The sequence below is a fragment of the Cimex lectularius genome, unplaced genomic scaffold (genome assembly GCF_000648675.2).
Source record: "Cimex lectularius strain Harlan isolate CLEC.00 unplaced genomic scaffold, Clec_2.1 scaffold199, whole genome shotgun sequence".
Lineage (NCBI taxonomy): Eukaryota > Metazoa > Arthropoda > Insecta > Hemiptera > Cimicidae > Cimex > Cimex lectularius.
The window spans coordinates 188,979-211,353 of NW_019392740.1; the positions used below are offsets into that span (position 1 = coordinate 188,979).

General features: G+C 30.6%; 3 protein-coding genes across 5 annotated transcripts; all 3 read right to left on the reverse strand.

Annotated features, from left to right (window-relative positions):
• Positions 1-702: 702 nt before the first annotated feature.
• On the reverse strand, positions 703-8,941 carry LOC106663499 (glycine receptor subunit alpha-4-like). The gene is made up of 10 exons (XM_014388372.2): positions 8,718-8,941; positions 7,506-7,683; positions 7,215-7,444; positions 5,864-5,946; positions 5,649-5,795; positions 5,194-5,349; positions 4,979-5,141; positions 4,722-4,899; positions 4,435-4,643; positions 703-1,077 (listed from the first exon to the last, which is right to left on the reverse strand). Exons 1-9 carry the CDS (start codon positions 8,768-8,770, stop codon positions 4,440-4,442), a joined length of 1,392 nt encoding a protein of 463 aa, XP_014243858.1. The 5' UTR covers positions 8,771-8,941; the 3' UTR covers positions 703-1,077; positions 4,435-4,439.
• Positions 8,942-13,126: 4,185 nt separating this feature from the next.
• Positions 13,127-16,831, reverse strand: LOC106663534. 3 transcript variants are annotated; one of them, XM_014388428.2, is made up of 3 exons: positions 16,490-16,724; positions 14,027-14,319; positions 13,127-13,435 (listed from the first exon to the last, which is right to left on the reverse strand). In XM_014388428.2, exons 2-3 carry the CDS (start codon positions 14,306-14,308, stop codon positions 13,349-13,351), a joined length of 369 nt encoding a protein of 122 aa, XP_014243914.1. In that variant the 5' UTR covers positions 14,309-14,319; positions 16,490-16,724; the 3' UTR covers positions 13,127-13,348. The 3 variants fall into 3 exon arrangements, 2 of the variants coding, with proteins under 2 accessions (XP_014243914.1, XP_014243915.1); XM_014388429.2 differs by lacking the exon at positions 16,490-16,724 and adding an exon at positions 16,006-16,166; XR_002910326.1 differs by lacking the exon at positions 13,127-13,435 and adding an exon at positions 16,193-16,268 and having other exon boundaries at positions 14,052-14,319; positions 16,490-16,831.
• Positions 16,832-18,948: 2,117 nt separating this feature from the next.
• Positions 18,949-22,296, reverse strand: LOC106663407 (flap endonuclease GEN). Its single transcript, XM_014388227.2, has 8 exons — positions 21,818-22,296; positions 21,489-21,759; positions 21,276-21,433; positions 20,153-20,260; positions 20,020-20,082; positions 19,646-19,793; positions 19,292-19,559; positions 18,949-19,217 (listed from the first exon to the last, which is right to left on the reverse strand). The coding sequence occupies exons 1-8, from the start codon at positions 21,973-21,975 to the stop codon at positions 18,949-18,951; spliced, it is 1,443 nt and encodes a 480-aa protein (XP_014243713.1). The 5' UTR covers positions 21,976-22,296.
• Between the last annotated feature and the right edge of the window lie 79 nt (positions 22,297-22,375).

Sequence of the window (22,375 nt, forward strand, 5' to 3'; positions counted from 1 at the left end):
AGTAGGCATATTATATCCATACATATTTAAAATTGACTTTGAGATATATTACACAAGGAACTTGAAGAAGAAATATAGCATTAAATTAAATAGAAAAATGTTATTTCAGTAAAACACAGAATACAAGTACAAAGAAATAAATTCTTCTGACTACTTAAGTTTTTTGCAAAATATAATACTTATGAATAATATCAATAAAAACTAACCATTTTTTATTTTATTAAATGTTTGGGTTTAAAAGTTCACATTTTAAAATTTGTAACAAATAACACTACTATACTTATATATGGTAGTTATTGTAGTACTAAACCATAATAAATATTAGTTTTATGAGCAAATCTTTTCTATTTAATTTATATAGTTGCTTGATTGAGTAAGAGACCGTTCTATTTTTATTTTAAAATTATACTGTTAATGAGTATTATGAGATATTTTTTATGACTAGTGTTACACATTTACTTCTTACTACACTCTGTTCTAAAAAAAAAAACTAATACAATAAAACTGACAAATTAAATGTATATCATAGTACTAAGTGCGCACATTAACTTTACAATTGAAACAACATTAGATTTGTGTTTAATTTAATCAATAAATTACATTTATACTAATGTTTAAAATAATGTGTTCAATAAATAATTATTTATATTATTCACTAAATAATTTGCTTTATGTAATATGAAATTCTCTAATTAGCAAGCATTTGAGAGTTAAATAATTTATTTAAAACATGTTCATAAGTGACTATAGTACAAGTGACATTTAATTTTCTAAATTTTCCTTAAACTCATTATTTGATATTATATAATTAAAGTTCACTAAAACAAAATTTTAACTTTTAAAAAATAAAGCATTACAGGGTAATTTGGATGTAAAGTGAAATTTGAAATAATTGAGAAAAGGTAAAAATTTTTAAACAGTGTAATGTCCTCCTGATGAATTCTGGGTCCCATTTTCAAATCGGCCTTTTAAATTATTATAAACGAAAATGAGGATTCCCAAGGCGATCGTTACAAGCACTACGTACAACAGGCCATAGCCGATGAGGACTTTGCGCCACATAACATCATCTTGGACCTGGAACAAATATACAGATATATATAATAATTCCGTTGACTGGATTCTAACATTTCAGTAAAATTAATATGTGTATTGCATATTATTATATTTTTATTCATTAACACTCAATATAATTATAATTTAGATAATGAATCGTTAATAAAGTTATATTTTAGCACTGTTAATTTTCAAAGTTCTATTCTGTTCATTATTTGATTTAGCTTGAAATTCTATTTTATAAATTTGCCCAATATAACTTGTCTCCAGGAAGTATTTTTTAGTTTGTCATACCCGTGTTAAAATTGTTAATCCATTTATAGGTGGCAATAAAATGCTTCAATAACTACAAAAGTAAGTAGTAACTGTGCAAATATATGGGCTAGAAAAACACTTCCTGCATGAGGTTATAGTTGACACCGAGCTGAATGAAAAAGATAATATGCTGAGAACCCACATAAGGCTGTTAGTAATAAAGCTAAAGAAACCCTGGCTTTGGCAGGAGCAGAAATGGAAAAAGTTACACATTTTAGAGAAACATCAGTCACGGTGAGTATATGGCCTAAATGGCTGCCATTCTATTCGTGCTGAGTGAGTTGAAAAATCTGTATGCAATAAAATTTGTGATGTGGACAGACTCTCTCAGCGCGATCTCAGCATTAAAAATAATTACAAATTCTCCACGGACCCGCTAACACAAGCCATATATGAAAAGGCAGGTAGACTGGGTCGTATTTGCCTGGACCCTGGGTCACATGAAAATCCAGGGCAATGAAAATATGGAAAAAGTGGCAAAAAGAGCCCTGACACGACCCAGTCCAGTGGATGTTAAAAGAAAAATTAAAAATACAAGTTATGAAGAATGGCGAAACCGCTGGACTGAAATGTCAGAAAAACTAAGAAATATTAAAGGCACAGTCAAACGGTGGCCCATGGAGAAAATGAAAAAAAAAATAATGAACTCAACAAGACTGAGGATAGGCCATATGCGTCTCGCCCATGGCCATCTTCTGGAGGGTAGACAATGCCCACAGTGTTACGAGCCAGTGACAGTACATCACATACTGGTGAAGTGTGAGAAACTAAAACATTATAGATTATGGTATGGTCTACACCCAGACAAAAAGGAAATGTTGGTGCATAACAGTGACTACCAGCAGAATTTACTGGAATATTTATGAGTGGAGAAAGTGTATAACTTACTATAATCTGCCCCTTTACATATGTGCAATATGAATGTATTTATTAGTGAGAATGCTGGATGTATACTTTGATGGTCTGTTATCGAGGTTTAGTCGTTTTTGGTATGAATGATAGTAGCGATTATCGGTGGAATATTAAATACCCCGTTTGCCCCCTATTTATATTTTATTTGTACCTATATAACATATATGCAGACTGAGTGTATTAATTAGTATGATTGATGATGGGTGAATATCGATTGTTGGTATGTCCCAGGCCATTGCAACCATAAGAAAAGCATTGATTACATAGACTAATTTACGGTAGAAAATGTGTAAATATTAGAAATGCAGAGAAGAAAAATGATGTGTGCCGAGTATGACCTAGCTGTTTGCTGGCAAAAAAATTACACATTTCATAGAACTAATTTTTGTTACAAGTCTGCACACCACAGATTATAGGATCTTTAAGTGGATCGTTAAGTTTATTCAGTAATTCAAATATTATTATTTTTAAGTACTTACTAATATTTTCATAATTCAAATTGTAATTGTAAGCGACTGTTTGTTTTGTGCTGGTGGTTCCTTTATTATATAAAACACCATGATGGTAATAATAGTCGCACCTACAATTGAGAAAAAGTCGACCTGTTCTTCAAAGAAAACAATCTGGTATATATAGCCAAAAACAATATCAGATGCTTGTACAAGGGCTACCGGTCCACAATTGGCTGTATGCAGTGCTAAAACCATCAAGACTTGCTCTAAGGAAGTAATAAATGACAAGCACACAACGAGAAATATATCACCAGGACATGGAGCACTACATTCACTGTATAATAAGATTATCGATGAAATTATGAGAGAGAGAAATCCATGGTTAAATATTATAATAGAGTATTGAAGAGAAGAAATTAATTTCTTGAGTATAATGTTTCCTATTGCCTCAGAAAGTGCAGCTACAAGGGCCATGAACACACCAAGTAGGTACTCATGATCTACATCGTGATTTGAAAAAATAAAAGGAGGTTTGGTCACTAGCATAATTCCACACATAATTACACTGACAGAAATGCAGCCAATACACTTCAACGGCTCATGTAAGCATACATTGGCCAACAATAGTGTAAAAATTGGAGTAGTGTAAAATAGCACTGATGCATCACCAAGAGGTATTAACTGCACTGAGTAAAAAATCATTGTGAGGGATGTATATCCTGCCATAGACCTGACAATGAAAAGACACATGTATCGTTTTGGAAACAAGCATCCATCTTTTATGGCGAATGGAGCTGAAAATATGGTAATGCTTAAGAATCCAAACCATGAAAGCTGAGCTGGTGGCATATTTAGCCATTTGGCCAAAAGAGAACAAAGCGAGAATAGAAAAGATGACAAAATCGCCCAAAAAAGCCCTATAGATTTTAAACTGGCCACTTCCATAATACAAGTTGTTATCACTTTACAATAAAATTTAAAAAATACTGATTCCTCAGCATTTTTACTATCATGTTGATAAATTCCGTGCCCTTTAATAGAACAAAATGTCCATTCAGATTCAATTAGAAGATTATATCTGTCTTATCATCTATTTTCTTTTTCATATAAATTTCATGCTTTCATATGCAAAAGGTTCATGCTTTACTACTTAAAATCTTTATAGAGCATAGTGTAATTTAATTTAGCAAATTGATAAAACTGTATTTTTAAATAACTAACCAATAGTTTAAAATTAAATAAAATTTGAAATATAAAAATGTTTTATACGCAAAAATTAACAATTAATATTAAATTTTACAAACAAATATAATTTAACACAAAATATTAATGTGAAATTACTGTTGTATTCGTTTAATATTAAGATAAATTAATCTTTTAAAATGAAATACCAATACAATAAACAGATGTTATAGAAATAATTTTTTAAACATATTAAAAAGGACAAGCTTTAAGTGGAACAAAGTACACAAACCACCATTTTTCGTTACTACCAAATAAAAATACATTTTTTCCAAACTTAAATTTACCATACTCACTCTACTTGAGACTTTGTTCGCCGTCCTTGAACTCAAAATTTACACATTCAACTCATTTTTAGATAGGTTGCTGTTTATAACAGACACCAACCTCTTATGTTTTTATTATATAAAAAAAGCATCTGTATTTCAAATACAGCAAAAGTTTAAAAACAACTTGCCTTATTCAAAATGGTGGGATGAGTATGATGCCCCAGTAGAAAATGTTGAATATAATAAACATGACTGGGAACATAAACTGGCTCTTTTTGTCAATCCATGTTGCAATCTGTTGAGGGGTCATTGTGTATTCTATTCCTGCATCTTGCTCTTCTTTTACTTTTTTTAATTCTTCTCTGAGTTTAAAGTGAAAATCAGTTGCTTTCAGTTCCTTAAAAAATAAATAAACTAAAATAAAATTACAAATCCAGAGATTGAATGCATTTTCAAATACTGAAGCATTGTCTACCTCAATCACTTTTAAAGAACTGTTATATTTTTGAGAAAACTGTCTACGGATTTCTGGTGAAGATGGACATGATGATGCCCTCCTCTGCATTCTTGGAGCAGGCATTTTTGGACTTGGGGAAACAGAATACTTAAGAATATACTTTCCAGACCTTTTCTTCAGCCTTATGTTTTCTTTTCTTTAAAAAATTATTAATAATATACATTTGACGCCGATGCAAACTTTTAATATTTTAACTAGGAAAAAATGCAATTTACTCTCTTCTGTCAATAGTATTCACAAAAGCAAACTCTGTTAGAGACATAAAAATGAAAGCAGTACAGCTCAGCTCCCATATGTCATTCACTTTAAATTGTGATACTTTGGGAACTGCTTCACCCGTCCAGCTCAGTAACAAGAAAGTCAGCATAGTGCTTGTCCCTGAAAGTAATAATCTTTTAAATTTGAAATTAACCTGATTCGGCAAAATTACCTAAAAAGACACGGGGAGGAATTGCATCTGGACTAAGCCAAAATGTTACCCAAGATAAAATAACCAGAAGACAACTTGGAACGTAGTAATCCATTAAGTAAAAGCCATATTCACGAGCCAGTTTGAATGTCAAAATTAAAGAACTATAGTTATAAGCTAAAATAATAACAAATAAAACAAATAAATAAAGTGGATACAAAGTAATGATACTTCTTTTTTTTTATATACAGCACAGGATCAGAGTTTGTGTGTTATTTATATTCTGTCTTTCATTTCACGCTACAAAAATCCTGACATTTTACATAAAAATATAGGTTTCTGTTTTTTTATTACAAAAATAGTTTAAATTAATTTTAGCTATTCTTTTTAAAGAAAAATTAACTATACATTTTAAATAGTTGATTTAATTGGTTGGCCATAAAAAAAATTTCTAGCCAAAAATTAATGATACTCACTCTGTTTATCCCTTTCATAAAGATTATACGATGTGTTAGTATACATGTCTAGTAGATAGAACTCAGCAAGGCTAATTTCACTGTTGTGAAGGACAGTAGGTGATTTATCATCCCAGATTAGTCTAACTTCTGATGAATTATATCTCCCTAAAAAAGAATAAGAAACTCATAAAATTCTGATTTTAAATTAATAAATGCAATATTTTTTTACTCACAACTGTCCATGATAAGTTGGCATGATTGTTGATCGAATGGAAATTTTTCTAGCTGTAGCTGACAAGTCAAAGATGTTCTCAATCTAAAAAAAAAACTTTTTAAAATTTTAAAAGTTTAGTTTTATGTTAGGGCCAAGTGGAATGGGAATCTGGCCCATATTTGCTAGCGGTTCTGGGTATGAATACGGACATAGCCATTGGACTTTTATTTGAGATTAGTTGTGAAAAAATAATTGTAAAGTAGTTCTGGCAATGGCACCTAACAGATAGTTGAACATTAAGCCTTTCTGAATGTCGGAAATTACTTTACTTTACTTTTAATTTTACAATTTTGTGTTAAACAATTCTTAAATAAAATAAAAATTTATTCAAATGTTATTTCTTTAAATAATTTTTAATTTAATATGATGGTAAAAATTATTAAATTTATTTAAAAATTATTATTTGAAATCTAGAAAGTTTTTTTTTCCTTTTTTTAATTAAACACCATTTATTTTTATGTAAAATATTTTAATTGCCAATGAAAGTCTGAAGAGGGACTAGGGACATGGCACGAAATGCATTAGCAATTAAAATATTTTGCATAAAAATAAATGGTGGTTTTTTTTTGGGGGGGGGGTCGCGGTAGCCAAGTGGTTAAGGCGTCAGACTCTCGGCTAGTAGATCCTGCGGTCGTGAGTTCAATCCCCACCATCGCCTCTGGACTTTTTCTGACGCCTAAGGGGACCGGTGGCCGCAATTGAAAGAAAATGACACGGCACTCATCAATGGAAGGGGCGGGATCGGATCTCAGCGACCCTGAATTTGGTCCCAACCCCCTTCAAAAATGAGTTTCTTTGAAAGGAAGAACACCGGTACAATGGGGGCTCATGTTCACATTTGTGTTGCGAGCCCTCCCCCAAAATATGAAGCCAGGGATAAAATACAATAAGCTGTACAACTCAGCTGCAGTGCTCAGGAGGGAACTCCTCCAGTCCCTGGTATCCACAAAAAAAAAAAAAATGGTGTGTTTAGTTAAAAAAATAAAAATAATAAAAACTTTCTAGATTTAAAAATTTATTATTGTTAGATTTACTCTTCACAGTGTTATATTAAAGCATCAAACTATGAAGATATCTTAAATTTTCCATTTAAATATTCAAACATCACATGTACAATTTATGGACAATATTTATTGAAATTTGGAAATTTTTCTTATCTAATAGTTTAGCGCTCCTGGGCCAGCAATTTAATTATTTTAATAGATGCTTCAATATAAGCATAAGTTAAAGTTAAAATTTGTAAATATAAAAGTAAAATATGTGAACAGTCATCTATCAGTTATAGTACCAGATAGCTGTTGAAAATTTACCTTGTGGTGAAAACAACAAATCCTGAAGGAGATATACTAATCAAATCGTCTTTCCTCAGGAATCCCATGACGGCTGAGTCTTTTTCATTAGTTAAATAAATATGTGGAACCCAGATTGTGTCAAGGAGGAATTTTTCACCCATGAGATTCATTATTCCCGTTTCCAGGTTGCTATAGTTGAGCCTGGTGTCAAGCCAACTCATCTCTAATAGCATCTGTATCTCTATATCCTTAAGAAAAATTTTAAAAACGCCAAGTCAAGTTCATCACGATTAAAATAGTTTAGAATACCAATTCTCTCTTTGAAGATGCTTTTAAGTGATAAACGTATATCTTGATTTTGACATCAAACAGTTTGGATGATGACGATGATGGTGGCCTTTCATTTTTATTGTATCTACAGTCGTTGGTGAGGTATGAAAAGAGTTCAGATTCGGTTGCATTTTTTTTTAGACTGCTGCATGTCAAGCTGAAATTTATTATTACATTATTAAGCTTTCTGATCACAAATTATCCTTTAAAAAAGAGTAAATATATGAAAATTTCATAGCCTCATGACGACTTCAATTAGAGAAAAAAAAACCTGTGTATGTTAATAACATTTTTATTTTTTATTGTTTACAAAATGTAATAAAAGTATATTTTATATATAACTATATTATATAAATGAAAAGCAGAATCTAAATAAAAATTCTTAAGCCTACAGTTGTCATGATTTACAAAGTATATTATTTATTCATGTGCTATCAAAATAAAAGACTAGTTTAGTTTCAAACAAAATTAAAACTATTTAGTCTATACTAAGTTAATAACATCACTATTAATAGTTCAAATTTATTTCAAATATATTATCACCAAATACCAAAAGAACTGGAAGATTGCTGCAAAAAAAGATTCAAATCTAATTATAATGATTTAATTTTTTTGTATTCAATTATATGAAAACTTTAAGCATTAATCGTGTTAACTTGAACACCAATTGCAAAAAATTAATTAATCACCTTGTAGGTCCAAAAAATTATATTTTAATTAAAAAGTAGAAATTTTCTTGTACATAGAAGAAATGTTAATTTTTATCTTGATTCCATCTATGTAGGTGTAAGATAAAGGAAGAGAAAATAAAATGTATAAAATATCTTTAAAGTGAAACGTAGGTGAAATTTCAGCATAAGTGCTTAAGTTATAATAAACGTTCCTACAAATAGCTTTTACAAAAATTAATAAACTGGATACATCAACTACACACATTTTTTTTTTTAATTGTACCAATAATTTTCCCCTTGTTGTACGTTTTCTAGTTATGCAATATCAAGGTTGTGCTGTTTTTAACTTTTAGCTGTAATCATTAAATTGGGTTTTCCAGTCATATTTGTTTTATTTGTTAATAATTTATTCGGCAAAGGCAAAAATTGGTTTTTACTAATATTGACAATTTCTAACAATAAAAAGGGAGGTGACCACATTGAGAACACCCCAGATACCATTTGTTCAACATAAGCTTACCAGTTTGTTGTCTGAAATATAATGGATGTCAACAGTATGTAAACAGAAAGCATTACTTTTTTTTTGGCAAATAATGTCACACTATCGAAAAATCCTATTATCCTATTAAAATAACAACAACAAAGTAAAGACAGGTGTGAGCTTGAAGAGATTCTTTATCTGTCGACACTTGTTGGAATACTAAATTGGGTTATCATTTGCAGTAATCCTTCCCTTTTAAAACTCCGACTGGTAATTACACTGTTTATTCACAGTCACTTTTTGCTTTCATTAAACCCGTGTTTTTATAAATTTCTACATGTGATTCACTCTCACACACAAATAAATAAAATAAATACAAAATTAATAAATAAAAATCAATTTTATTTACTCCAGTCTGGTTTTATATCAATACAAACATTTTTTTGGAAATTTATGTGTAGTATATTAGTACACTAAAACAAAAGTAATCATTCATTTTAATAATAGAAAACAGCTAAGTTTAATGTGATATCAATATTTGTGCATAAAACCAACAATAAACTTTTTTGTTAAATAGAATAAATTTTTATTTGTACATGTGCAATACAACATACACAATAATTTTAGAATGTAGGAAATGTGACGTTTCACTGTGGCTTCCTACTATTTACAACTAATTATTTTTATATACAAAGAGGTATAAGAAATTCCATAATAATTTGTGTGAAAAATTTATGTTAAAAAAACATGCAGAGGGATGAAGTCTATATATAGAATTAAATAAATGCATATAAAATATGTAGATGAGAATTAAATACATAAATAAATATATAAATGTTCTTACAACTATGAATTTGATCACTTTGGCAAGTTTATAAACCAGCTACATTGTTTTGATCCTCTTATGTTTCTAATTTGCATTTGTTGGATATGCACCAATGGATCTGCAAATAGGATTTGATGAGACACTCATACACATAAAGAATTTGCTCACCTCATCATATATTTCCTCCTCTACCCAGTTCGTTCATATAGGTCTGTCAATTTGTAATATCTGAGAGAGACAGTGGCCAGCCGCAGAAATTTATTTTTGATTACCTGTAATCTATTGAGAATTGTTTTACAGGTAAAATTCTATGCTGGGCAAGCATATAGCAACATTGGTTTAAAAAACACTTTATAAATTAGTAGTTTTTTGTATTGGCTCATGCCAGACTCCTTTCTGAGCAATGGGAAGTGTTCATATAGCCGCTTTCCCATTGCCTACCAGATTACTTGTGTGAGCACCAAAATTCAATTTGGTATCAAGTGATCCTTAGGTACCTCACAGTTTTTAACCACTTAAAGGACTTCCCCTCAATAGTATACTGTGGGAGAGCATGGGCCTACACTTAGTGAGTAGCATACTAGTTTTCGAAGAGTTAATTTTCAGCTTCCACCTATTGCAGAACTGTATTAATATTTTTGTATGTAAAACTATGTAATACCTATATAATAACTATGTAATAAAATTTATATAGTAAATATTACCATGTTAAAAGTTCATTTTTATTTTTGATTCAATATATCCATTTTTTTGCCTTTGTTATTACCAATTAGCCATAACTCTATTGTTGGGATTAGCTGGGGCTCCCAACAATAATATTTCACCAACATTTGTTAATTTTTGCTTTTAATTTTACTTGTAAGTTTCTTCTTTCTTTCTTTTTTTTTTTCTTTTCTTCTTTTTTTTATTTCTTCTTCTTTATTTTCTTACTTATTTATTTAATAATTAATTCTTAGTTAATATTATACATATGCTTGAAAATTGTGTATAATATTTAAAGTAGTTAATATATTTTTTCATGATACAATAATAATAATAATCTTTATTCATGGCTTTAGCCATTTTACCAACAGAACGAGTTTGGGATTTTGACTTTCAGTAACAACAATTCCTCACGTTTTAAGTATATTATATATTTAAGTATATTATTTTATAAGTGTTAATTTTAAAAAGAAAGCTATGAACATTTTTAACCATAATAAAAGTTTGTAAAGGTTTTAATAAAATATATTCATTATGATGCATAAATCAATAAGCTATTAGGTGTATGAATGATATTCCTATTATTCTGATTCAAGAGTGAGTCAGTCTTCCAGGAAATTTGATATCGCTTGTAAAAAAAACTTAAATATGCCAATCTGCAATCTAAACACAATCTAGATATCTAAAGAAATTAACAGCCTCAAAAAAGTACAAAAACAAACTAATAAAGAGCAGGCAATTAGTGAATGAATCTTAACAAAATTTATAGTAAAATAAAGAGCCTCCCCCTCATAAATAACATAATAGAACAGTTAAAAGGGATCGATGCAGTTAGGAAGGTCATGTTGGCATGGGTTCCTGGTCACAAGAAGCGGACAGGGCAGCCAAAGAAGACCCTATGAAGTTTTCCCACTTTTATGCCCAGCAGATTTAAAACTATTAATTGCAAATAAGTAAAAGGAGAATGTAAAAACTGCCAGGTTTGTAAAAATAGAAATAACACTACCAAAGTATGTCAGGTTAAAAAAGACTGTCCCTGGTTCATGGAGAATAGTTCGTCAAAAAGGCCATACTGACAAGACTACACATAGGTCATAAAAGAATAACGTACAGGCACATTATGGCTGGAGTGACTATGTAAATGCCCGTTATGCATGTTATCTAGACATTATTTTGGCATATGACGTAGGACCTGTGCATAGTCTTGGGTCTCAGCAGCAGGCACAGATTGCTGTTCCGGTACCTCAGGGCTATAGGGATTTTTGTTATATTATGCATGTGTGCCCTTCCCTAAATCCTTAAAACTAACCTTCCTTTTCATAATTTTCATTGAATACTCCAGGACATTCATCACGGGAAGACGTAAAATTCCCTAAATGATCTCTCCAATTTTTTTTTTTTTAACTTACATGTATTTCAAAATTTTATATTTGTACATTTATAATTTAATTTCATTACAAAGGGTGTAGCAGAAAAACAGGTTGCACAAAATTTATATTTTTAATAAATTTATAGTGGTAGTTGTTGTCTAGAAGGGAAAAGGACATACCATGATCACCCACCTGATGGGAGTGAGACCATGTAGGTGTCCATTGTGTGGAGAGCTTATCAGGGTAGAGCATATAATAACAGTCTGCAAAGAACTAAGTCAGTAGACATCCCAAATGACCTATGCACGTCTTTGGGGCATCAGCAGGCATAGATGGTCATTGGAATATCTCAGGGCCATAAATATTTTTTACTGTATTATTTAATTGTATATCTTTGTACCTTCATGTTAACAATTAATTAATTGAGTTATATATTGGAATGAATGTATTTATTATAGTATTATTGTATAGGAGGGCTTATTGGAATATTGAGTACTCTGCAGCAGTGCGAATGATTTGTGCTGTGTATATGTAATTTATTAGTATGAATGGTAGAGACTATCCACAATTACCCTGAGGAATATCAAGTACTCTGGGGCAGTGTGAATGTAATTTATTAGCGAGAATGGAAGGGCATATCCCAAATTACCTCAAGGAATATCAAGTACTCTGGAATAGTGTTAATGTATTCTGGTGTGTGAATGTAAAGGCATATCCCCAATTACTTGAGGAATATCAAGTACTCTGGGGTAGTGTGAATGTAATTTATTAGCAAGAATGGAAGGGCATATCCCAAATTACCTCAAGGAATATGATACTCTGATGAGTGAATGATGATACTCTGGAGTAGCGTTAATGTAGTCTGGTATGTGAATGGAAGGGCATATCCCCAATTACCCTGAGGAATATCAAATACTCTTGGGTAGTATGAATGCTAACCAGACTGTCATGTTTCTATCTTGTTTCTGCGTGTGTTTGTTATTTTCATTATTTTATCCACAATTGACTAGGCCCTGGGGTATAGAGAGACTAGCAATAGGATAAAGAAAAGATAAGAGTCATTATATCATAAACATCATAAATTGGCTGGGCACGTAGGAGTAAAAGAAATTGGTAGGATTAAAACACAAGAAAAATAAGAAAAGAAATGCACAGCTAAGGAAGCGAGGGCTGGTGAAGGTCAATGTAGTTTGCCGGCGCTAAAAATAAAAAATAAGTAAATAAATTGATATCAAACAATTTAATTTAATTGAAACATACCATATACAAAATTTATATGTCACTAAACCTACTTTTAGTTAATATAAGTATTGTTTTAAGATATTTCAAGTATTATGTTTAAACAGATACTGTTGAAACCTTTCAAATCACAAATGTAATATTTAAATAAATTATAACAATTTACAAATTAATCTTTATTTAATTTTGTACTATTTTTGGCTTAATGAATAAATAATCATTACTGTAATAATAGAAAAATAAAATTGGAATGTTTGTACCAGAATATATTTTTACACTTCCATAGAATTATTACAACAATTTTTACAATATAAACTATACAATAAATAGAATATATATTTTTAATCACTGGAAGAGAAAAAGTGTCAATTGAGCAGAAATTTAACAAATAACTTTATCGCAAGAGTTGTCGGCTACTCAGTTTTGTTCATATGCAATACAAATCAAAGAGAGTGCAATGTTTGTGAAGGATAATTTCAAGATACATGAAATTAGTCTAACTTCACTGAATAAACTATGCATCCACGAACAGGTCAAGATGAGAGACTTTCTTCGAAATCATAAAGGTCATATTCTTCCGAGTCGTAAGGAGCGTCTGTTGTCCATTCAGAATCATACTCCTTAAAATAAAAAATAAAAATAGATAAACATTATTTTCAAAGCTGTTTAATTTAAAACATGGAATTTTTAAGGTTAATCCATCTTATTTAAATTTGTTGGTTAATGTCAGAAAACATTTATAATTTATTAACATCCAACATTTTATTTTAATTAATTATTCTTATTATGTAAGGTCTTGGTTGAGATGAAAAAGCTAGGGTCACGAGCAGGATTCAAACCCATGACTTTCAGCTCAATACACCGCAGCGCTTATTCAACAAGTGATTACTTGAGCTAATGTGACTTCGATCCCCTCGGACACTAACTTCCCATCTCAACGTAGAAGTGTTCGAATTTTCTCTTTTTTTTTTTTTTAACTTTTTAAATTTTATTTTAAAATATATGACCATCTTTGCATTTGTCAATTTCCGAAATATCCAAATAAATGAAAATAACGTATTTACTTTTTTTATTAAATAAATAAATAAAAAACACAATAAATGTTTTTTGACATTAACCAACAAATATAAACATTACATACATCAACTTGGAAATTCAAGATGATGTACAGAAACGTTAAGAAAAATTAAAAAAAAAAAAAAAAAAACTACCTCATCATCCTCAATTTCCTCTTCATCGGAAAGTGGGAATGCTTCGTCTTCAAGCCTGAGCCTGGGCATGTAACGAGTGGCACGGTCGATGTTTATTTCCATCTGGATCCGGACACCCATGGCAAGAAAGCCAGACATGATAAGAAGTGGAAGTCGTGTTCGACAGTCCCAGGCGAGCCGGAGGAGAAACATGAGGCCAGGCTTAACCTTCGTTAGTTTTCCCCCTCCTCCACCGAGACATTCTAGCATGCTTCCGATCATCAATCTCTTGAACTCTCTCATTCAAAAGAAAGCTAAATTAAAAATTAATTAATTAATTTAATAAAATTACAAAAAAAATCAATCACTTTTAAAAATCTAAAAAATATTGTATTTGTAACTAGTGTGCTTATTCTCATTGGCCATAGTTCACATTTAACAGCACAAACTATGACAAAACAAATACATATAAATCAAAGATATCAGAAACAATGAGCAAAGAGATAAATTGGAAATTATTTTAAAAACAAGAAAATCTTATTTTAGCTTGTTAAAACTGCAGCTACTGAAAATGCCACTGCTAATAAAGGCAATATAATTCTCTAAAATGTAAAAAAAACATGTCAATTTCAATCAACCACTAAAAATAATGGAATGCCAAAATGAGACTCAGACAAAATTCGTGAGAACAACCAGGATGATAGGAGATGATCAAGCTACAGGGTAATCACCTCACAGTCTTCAACGCAACATTTCACTATTTAATGAATAAATGTTACAAATTTATAGTAACGTTGAATTACAGGCTTAAAAATTTCACTACTTCATGTCTTGAGCAGAATCTGTATGGAACTGGAGTGTGTTTAGATGTTTGTCAGGTCTTCGACAAAGTATAGCATGAGGGGTTATTATACAAATTAACATTATTTTTATCCAGGCCTATTATCTGATTATACAATCACACCTTAAGGAGAGATTTTTCGCAGTAAACCAGGGATCGGAGACGAAATGAAAGAAGTGCTTGAAGGTTTGCCACAAGGGCCAATACTTGCTCCGCTCTTGTATACAATTTTTACTTCTGACATGCCCATAAATGAAAATACACTTACTGCCACATACGCAGACAACAGCGCCATATTAACAAGTCATCTCTGTTCTAGAAAAGCTTCAATTATGTAATGAAACCACATACCAACAATTGAAAAATGGAACAATCTTTGGAAAATTAAGTTTAAAGACTTGTCTTAACTTATACACTGAACCTGTTCCTCAGTCCAACAAGTTAACTATTTAGGACTTACATTTGATTGAAGACTAACTTGGAATCCACATACATAATTAATAAAAAGACAAAATGGATATTTAACAAATGATTTAAAATGTTTTTTTGCCATTTTTAAAATGTAGTGTTATCAGAATTCAATTCTCAGCGTGTTGTGAAGTGGCCATGTGTAACTTTGGCAAAGTGATTACTTCTTTAATTATTATATTAATCCGTATACATTTAGCAGTCGTAACAAACCATATTAATTATTTCGATTAATTATATTTTTTATCTAAGGTCTTGTTTGAGATGAAAAATGGCAAAAAGGTGGAAAATTCTAAAGGTCAAAGCTCAAGATGAGGAGGAGTTGGTGTCCGAGTGGATTGAAGTATTTAGCCGAAGGTCGTGGGTTCGAATCTCGCTCGTGACACTAGCTTTTTCATCACAACCGAGACCTTAGATGAAAAAAAAAAACAACAAATTGAAATAATATGGTCAATTACAGTCGGTAAACATGTATGGAATGACATGAATGTACGTTTTGACCTGCTTTTATGTCCAAGCTTGAAGCTCACAGAACACGTCTGATGCCTGGGACAAGTTCAGAAGGAAATTTAAAAAAAACTTACAGAAAAATACTAAAGATTATACTTTTGAAATTCTTCAGTGCTAGTACTGATAGTAGTGTTATAAAAAGCACTACTAATTCATAGTTAAAACTCAATAAGGAACTTACTCTTAGCTTCTACAGCTTTTTACTGTAAAAATGATAATTTGATTATTTTTTTTACTTAAATTAAAAATAACTTGGTCAAGATTAGTCGTGTTGCAATAAAGTTGATTTTTGTCTCAATAAAAAAAAGTAAAAAAATGCCTGTAAACCACATCTGACAATGTTAAATCATTCATAAACCTTCACTCACCTTTTATGTCAAAGGGGCAATCGTTTAGTGTTCCAAATATTGAATAATAAGTCTAATAAAAGAAACGTGCTGCAAACTACATTCCAAAATTAAAAATGAATTTTTTATTCGTTATATTTTTAGAATAAAGAGTTCAAAGAAAACAACTGGTGAAAAAAAAATCCACACCATTTACTTGATATGAGGGGCTTATTAAACAATTATAAGTAATTTTTTTATAAGAAAATTATCCTGAATTTAGGAGAAGTTCCGAGTGTTGAATAAAGGGAAAAGTTATACAATTATAATGCTACTCACATGTATTTTCGAATGATGTAGGCAAAAATCAAGGCTCACCGGTCATTATGGTACTCATAACTCATAAGTATCTGTGATGTTAAAACTTGTCTTATAACGTGTTATGTAGTTATAAGCAAAGCCCGTATGAATCAACGTTAACCTTAACAATGTTGCAACCTAAACTACATGGCGCAACAGACCATGGTCCTACCATAGCGCTATGCTATGAGGTGGGTTTGGGGTTAATACTCATCAAAAAATTTTATCCGTTTAAATTTACATAACTGTAAGAAGTTATATCGTGATTTTTGTCCATAATATAACTTATCTCACATTTAATTTTTGAAGTATAAAACGTTATTTTTAGAATGAAACAGATTTTTATATCACTTAGATAAATATTTGCCTTAAATTGACAAACACTTCTATTCAGGCGTTAGAAATATTATTAAGCTGTTATTTTGAAATTTTTGAACTTTTTAAATTAAGGAATTTCTGTGTTGCGTGTGACATTAAAAACAAAAATCCAATTTGCTGGTTGTATTAGATTGCCTTAAACCCCAATCTCTTATTTAAAATTGAAAATAAGCTCCGCCCATCATTCTTATTCACTATATTCAATTTTAATTCATCCTGTAGTTTAAATATTATAAAACGAAAAGTTTGTGGCATGGGGAATCGAAGACAAGTTAACTCAGGCGGTTAGAGCAGTGGCGTATTGACGAACGACATGGGTTCAAATCCCGCCTGATACAAATTTTTCATTTAGAAAAGCTTGCATCATAGATACAAATCTATGAATAATTCATTTATTGTTGCTGGCGTGCGTCTGTGGAATTCCCTTCCACGTCATATTAGGTCGGCCCACCCCTTCGGGCTTTCAGGGGTGAAGCTTTCAACCCTTCTACAAACAATCCTTGATTTGATCAAACTAATATGATCTTGTTGCTATTCTTTTTTACTTGTCCCTTTTATACTTTTCCTTTATACTTATCTCCTTCATTCACGGTTAGTCAATGATTATTCCGAGATCGTGGATGCAGTCTGATGTGTGTGTGTGCACCAGACCGCAGCTCACAATCTCCGAATAATTATGTCAATAATAGTACTATTACATTTTATGGAATTAATCCAAAATATAACGATATAAAAGAAAAGCAAGAACAATTACTTAAGTATTAAACAATATGTAAAGTAAGAAAATAGCTTAAAAGAATGTTTCATATAAATGTACTAAAAAAAGATCACATTTATCAGTTTCCATTAGATTTCGTGGTCCGGTTGACCAAATAACATCTTTCAATTAATTAATCTTTATGCAAGGTATAGCTTGAGATAAAAAAGTCAGTGTCACAAGTGGGATTCGAACCCACAACCTTCAACAAAAAGCAGGGAAAATTCGAAAGGTTGGGTTGAGATGGGAAGTTAGTGTCCGAGTGGATGGAAGTCACGATAACTCAAGTGGTAGAGCAGCGGCGTAGTTAGCCGAAGATGGTGGGTTCAAATCCCGCTCGTGACACGAATTTTTTATCTCAAACAATACCTTACATAATGATTTATCATTGTTATTTTAGATTTTTTAATTGCCATTGTATAATTTATTTTATGGAATTCATCCAATTTTCAAAAAAATGTTTAAATATAGAAATACACAATATAAAAAAATACAACAATATAAAAGAAAAATAATAAAAAATTACTGAATTACTAAACAATATGTAAAATAAGAAAATAGCTTAAAAGAATATTTCATGTAAATATACCTAACAAAAGATCACATTTATCATTATTTTAAATTACCATTGTATAATATATTTTATGGGATTAATCCAATATACAAAAATGTTTAAATATAGAAATATACAATATAAAAAAATATAACAATATAAAAGCAAACATAAGAAAAAAATTACTTAAATACTAAACAATAGGTAAAGTAGGACAATAGTTTGAAAGGTTTCATATAAATATACCTAAAAAAGATCACCTTTATCATTAGATTACATTTTTAAATTGTCATTGTGTAATATATTTTATGGAATTAATACAATTTACAAAAAATGTTTACATACATTACAAAAAAATATTACAATATAAAAGAAAAAAATTACTTAAGTATTAAACAATATGTAAAGTAAGCAGATAGCTTAAAAGAACATTTCATATAAATATACATAAAAAAAAGATCACACTTATCATTGTTATTTTAAATTTTTAAATTGTCATTGCATAATATATTTTTCTTATTATATTTTTATTTATTAAATGTGACTCGAGATAAATCGAAGCCCCTCTAATTAATTATTATCTCACTTTGCGTTCTACCTAAAAGCTAAAAATGTCTCCTATAATTGAAAGCTGAAAGAAATTATTAATAAGGTTTCTAAAGAATTAAACTTATAATATAATAAAAAATTTATTTAAAATTTCATATAAAATTTTTACTTTAATTGAATTATTTGTACATCAATAAAATGTCATAATAAATGTTTGACTCCCCTGTCTCTTAATAGTACAGGGTTTGACACTTCTCTTGAAACAATATCTTTTAATATGCCAGACAAATTTAGTTCATCATTTACAGAAGTGCCTAATTTGAAACTTTTTCTTTTTTGCTTTGGTTTAGCTCTAACTACATATTTGTCAATTTTTTTCTGATTTTGTTGAACCTCTAATACTTTGGTTTTTGTATTTTTAGTTTTCTTCTTTTCAGTATTTGACTTTACTGCTTTTTTCTTTTTACTATCTAATAAAAAAATAAAACAAAATGAAAAATCATAAAACAAAAAATAAAATAAAGTTTGGTTTAAAAATTAATACCTTTATACGATTCAACTAGTGAAGAATATTCTTGATTTACATTCGTTTCAAGTTCCCAAGTTGACAACGGCTTTATGTCATGCCCTTTCAATGACCATTCAACTTTAAAACTTGAACCGGCTTCATTTTTTTTTCGCCATCCTTGAATGCTTTTCACAAAAATAAGAGTCTCCATGTGTGGATGCAGTAGATGCCAGCGTCCCATCAACGGAATGAATTTGTCTAAAGCGTACTCCTCATCCCAAGCCAATTTTGACATCGCGAACTCCTGAAGAACGTTTTTTTTAAATATATATATATATATATATTTTTTTTTTTATGAGTCATACAAATGTTGCCAATTATAGATCTTACAAGAAACTTGTGCAAATCAGGCTTCGACCAGTTCCATGTGAAATCAACCTTCTCTGGTGGGGTTGTGAACTCTGCAATTACATCCAGATGAGGAAAACCTGGATCCTTAAGGGCTTTTTCTCTTATAATCAACTCAAACTGTAAATCACTTACTTTTTTGGTTTTATAATATATCATTCATGCCACTTTTAAAATAAATTATAATTTTGGTTTAAAGAAATATTTCATAAACAACAATCCTTTGTGAATTATGTAAGGGTTATGGAATTAAAAAAAAAAAAAAACTCAATTCTTCCATTTTTTTTTTAACTTTGCTAAGCATCAACCGTTCCAAAACTCACAAAGTTGTCATAAATTATTTAATTGATAATTACCTAGAGATATATTTATCATTTTTTAATTCATCAAAACACGTTATATTCCTCCATTGGATGAACCTGAAAAATAAATTTTACCTATCACTGATATGATTGAAACTCTTAATATGATAACTATATGATGATATACTTTTGGTAAACTTGATTATCTTCAATGCTTTTCAGAAATTTCAAGGCGGACTGCTTCCCAAGTTTACTAACACCATTGTTGTAATCAGATCCACATAAAATCGAATATCTAAAAAATAAAAAGGACATATTGCAATAACTATATGTGATTTGGTGTAGATTTAAATAACTATATTCTAATCAACAGTTCAACTTAATTATTTCCTATACTGTCTACATATCATTGTTATTTAGTATAAATATTTTAACTTTGTTTGTACGGGGAGAACCTATCTAAAGGGTTTAAGTGTTTTTCTATTGAACAAATCCCATTTTGAAGTACTTTGGATTCCTCTGATGAGTGATACACGGCAAACATCAAGAAAAAATAATATTTACAAAAATAAACATAGAATGAATAAATAAAATTAAAGAACTAATAATAAGTACTGAAAACGATTTTTTTTTTTTTTTTACTGCAGCAGTCATTGCGTTCTGCACAGATGCTTTAGCTAAGAAACAAAAGCCAGCCTCTTTTTTGGATGGGTCTGTTCAAATTATTAATTAGATCAAGTTGCGGCCATTGAAGTCAAGACTTTTCACGATACTACATGAGGATATGTTTTGACGTCAACATTCCCTGCTCCTCCATAAAGCAATGATGTGGCATCTTTTGATTACAGGAATTCTGATGTCTTATCTTGTTGATTTATACTGTGTAGGTAACACCTACATCACACAGACTGCATCTCATGATCTTTAAGTAATGTATACTGTCGTATTTATTAGATATTTACATTACAATTAAAAAGATAACTCTTTCTTTTCAAGGGAAGAGTATCACAACTTTCGATGCTAATGGCAAACATAGCACCGTCAATATGTGAACACCCTAAAAAAAAGAAGAAAAACTAGAAAAAAAAGCACCTACGTATATCTCTCCATCACCTAATTAGGCATGAATTGGTTAATTTTTAAAACTTTTATTTACTGCATACTATAAGTATATAATTTTAAATACTTGAATGAGTGAGATTTTGTTGTAAGGGGTCCAATGACTAAAAATTTGGGAAGCCCTGCTCTAACCGTTGAGGCCACCAATAGTTCCAATGATTATTTCAAGGATTAATTATTAATTAAATTACCCTATTAATTTGGTCCTGGAAAGTGACAGTTTCTGTTCAATTGTATCCATTCTGTAACAGTCACATGTGTAACTCGGCCCCATTTGAAAGTGCCGGTATACTTCCCTGGCGCCGTAGAGAAAAGCGTCTGAGTCTTGAGTAATGACTCCACTAACAATCTGAAAACGAACTTTTTGGTAACAGTCAGCAATAAAGACAGGCCGTACTGCATACTCCTTGCTCATTCAGGTGAGCGCAGAACGCCTCGGCTTCACCTGGGCCTCTGACGCAAGCAATGCCCATATGTGACAAGAGATCGACACACTGCTTCTGAAGCCCTTTCAGCCTCGCCCTCGTGAAAGAGCCTGCCTTTTGCGAACCCTCCTCGCCTTTTCCCATTCTTTTCTGCATCGTGGCTGCCTTCAACTCCGGTGCGTCTCCTTCTAAGACGAACACAGGTTTCACTCCTAGCAAAAGTAGATAGCTCGTCCGGAAAAACAAATTTCTTTAAGAAAATAATTAGAAAATTCTGTTTTGAATAATTGGTGAAATAAATGAATTACCTGAGATACATATTGATGTGTGGTGATGTCCTTGTTACATTTTGAGAATCGCATATCCAAGCGCTAAGATCAATTGCAATAGACTGGTTTTCCAGTTCCCACAATGACTTTTTTTCACAGACAGGAGACAAAATTGACCACAGATCTTTAACACCCATTCTTTAAAACAAAATATCAGAACTGATATACCAATAGAACTTTCATTTAAAAATACTGAGTGAAACAGAAAAATTGGTTAAGGCTGATTAACTGGACTGGTTTCACTATTTGTCAACTATCAAATGTATGCTTCTGGGGTCTGACTCTGGTTTGGAACTCTGGACTTGGCAGTTGGAAGGAGATAATTCAAATTATATCGATAGATTGATTAATAAAATTTTCAGGATTTTTATTATATGTGAATCTTTACAGACGGTTTTAAGCATAAAGAATTTTAAAAAAATTAATAAATAACCAAAATATATAATTCTATGGCAAATTTAGTAAAGTGCTTTTGTCGATATATAGTAACTATATGTATAGTTGATAGTTACCGTTACATATCGAGTACTACATGAT

Bases quoted from the DNA above. Each gene is read 5' to 3' on its own strand.
- LOC106663499 (XM_014388372.2), bottom strand. From the start codon at position 8,770: ATGCTTTCTGTTTACATACTGTTGACATCCATTATATTTCAGACAACA. The intron at 7,445-7,505 runs GTATTCTAAACT...ATTTTTCTTAAG, and splicing joins CATCTTCAAAGAGAGAATTG to GATATAGAGATACAGATGCT. The intron at 5,142-5,193 runs GTAATTTTGCCG...TATTACTTTCAG, and splicing joins TCCTCCCCGTGTCTTTTTAG to GGACAAGCACTATGCTGACT.
- LOC106663534 (XM_014388428.2), bottom strand. From the start codon at position 14,308: ATGAGAGAGTTCAAGAGATTGATGATCGGAAGCATGCTAGAATGTCTC. The intron at 13,436-14,026 runs GTAGTTTTTTTT...TTTTATTTTAAG, and splicing joins AGGAAATTGAGGATGATGAG to GAGTATGATTCTGAATGGAC.
- LOC106663407 (XM_014388227.2), bottom strand. From the start codon at position 21,975: ATGGGTGTTAAAGATCTGTGGTCAATTTTGTCTCCTGTCTGTGAAAAA. The intron at 20,083-20,152 runs GTATATCATCAT...TTTATTTTTCAG, and splicing joins GATAATCAAGTTTACCAAAA to GTTCATCCAATGGAGGAATA. The intron at 19,218-19,291 runs GTATTAATTTTT...TTTTTTTATTAG, and splicing joins ACTAGTTGAATCGTATAAAG to ATAGTAAAAAGAAAAAAGCA.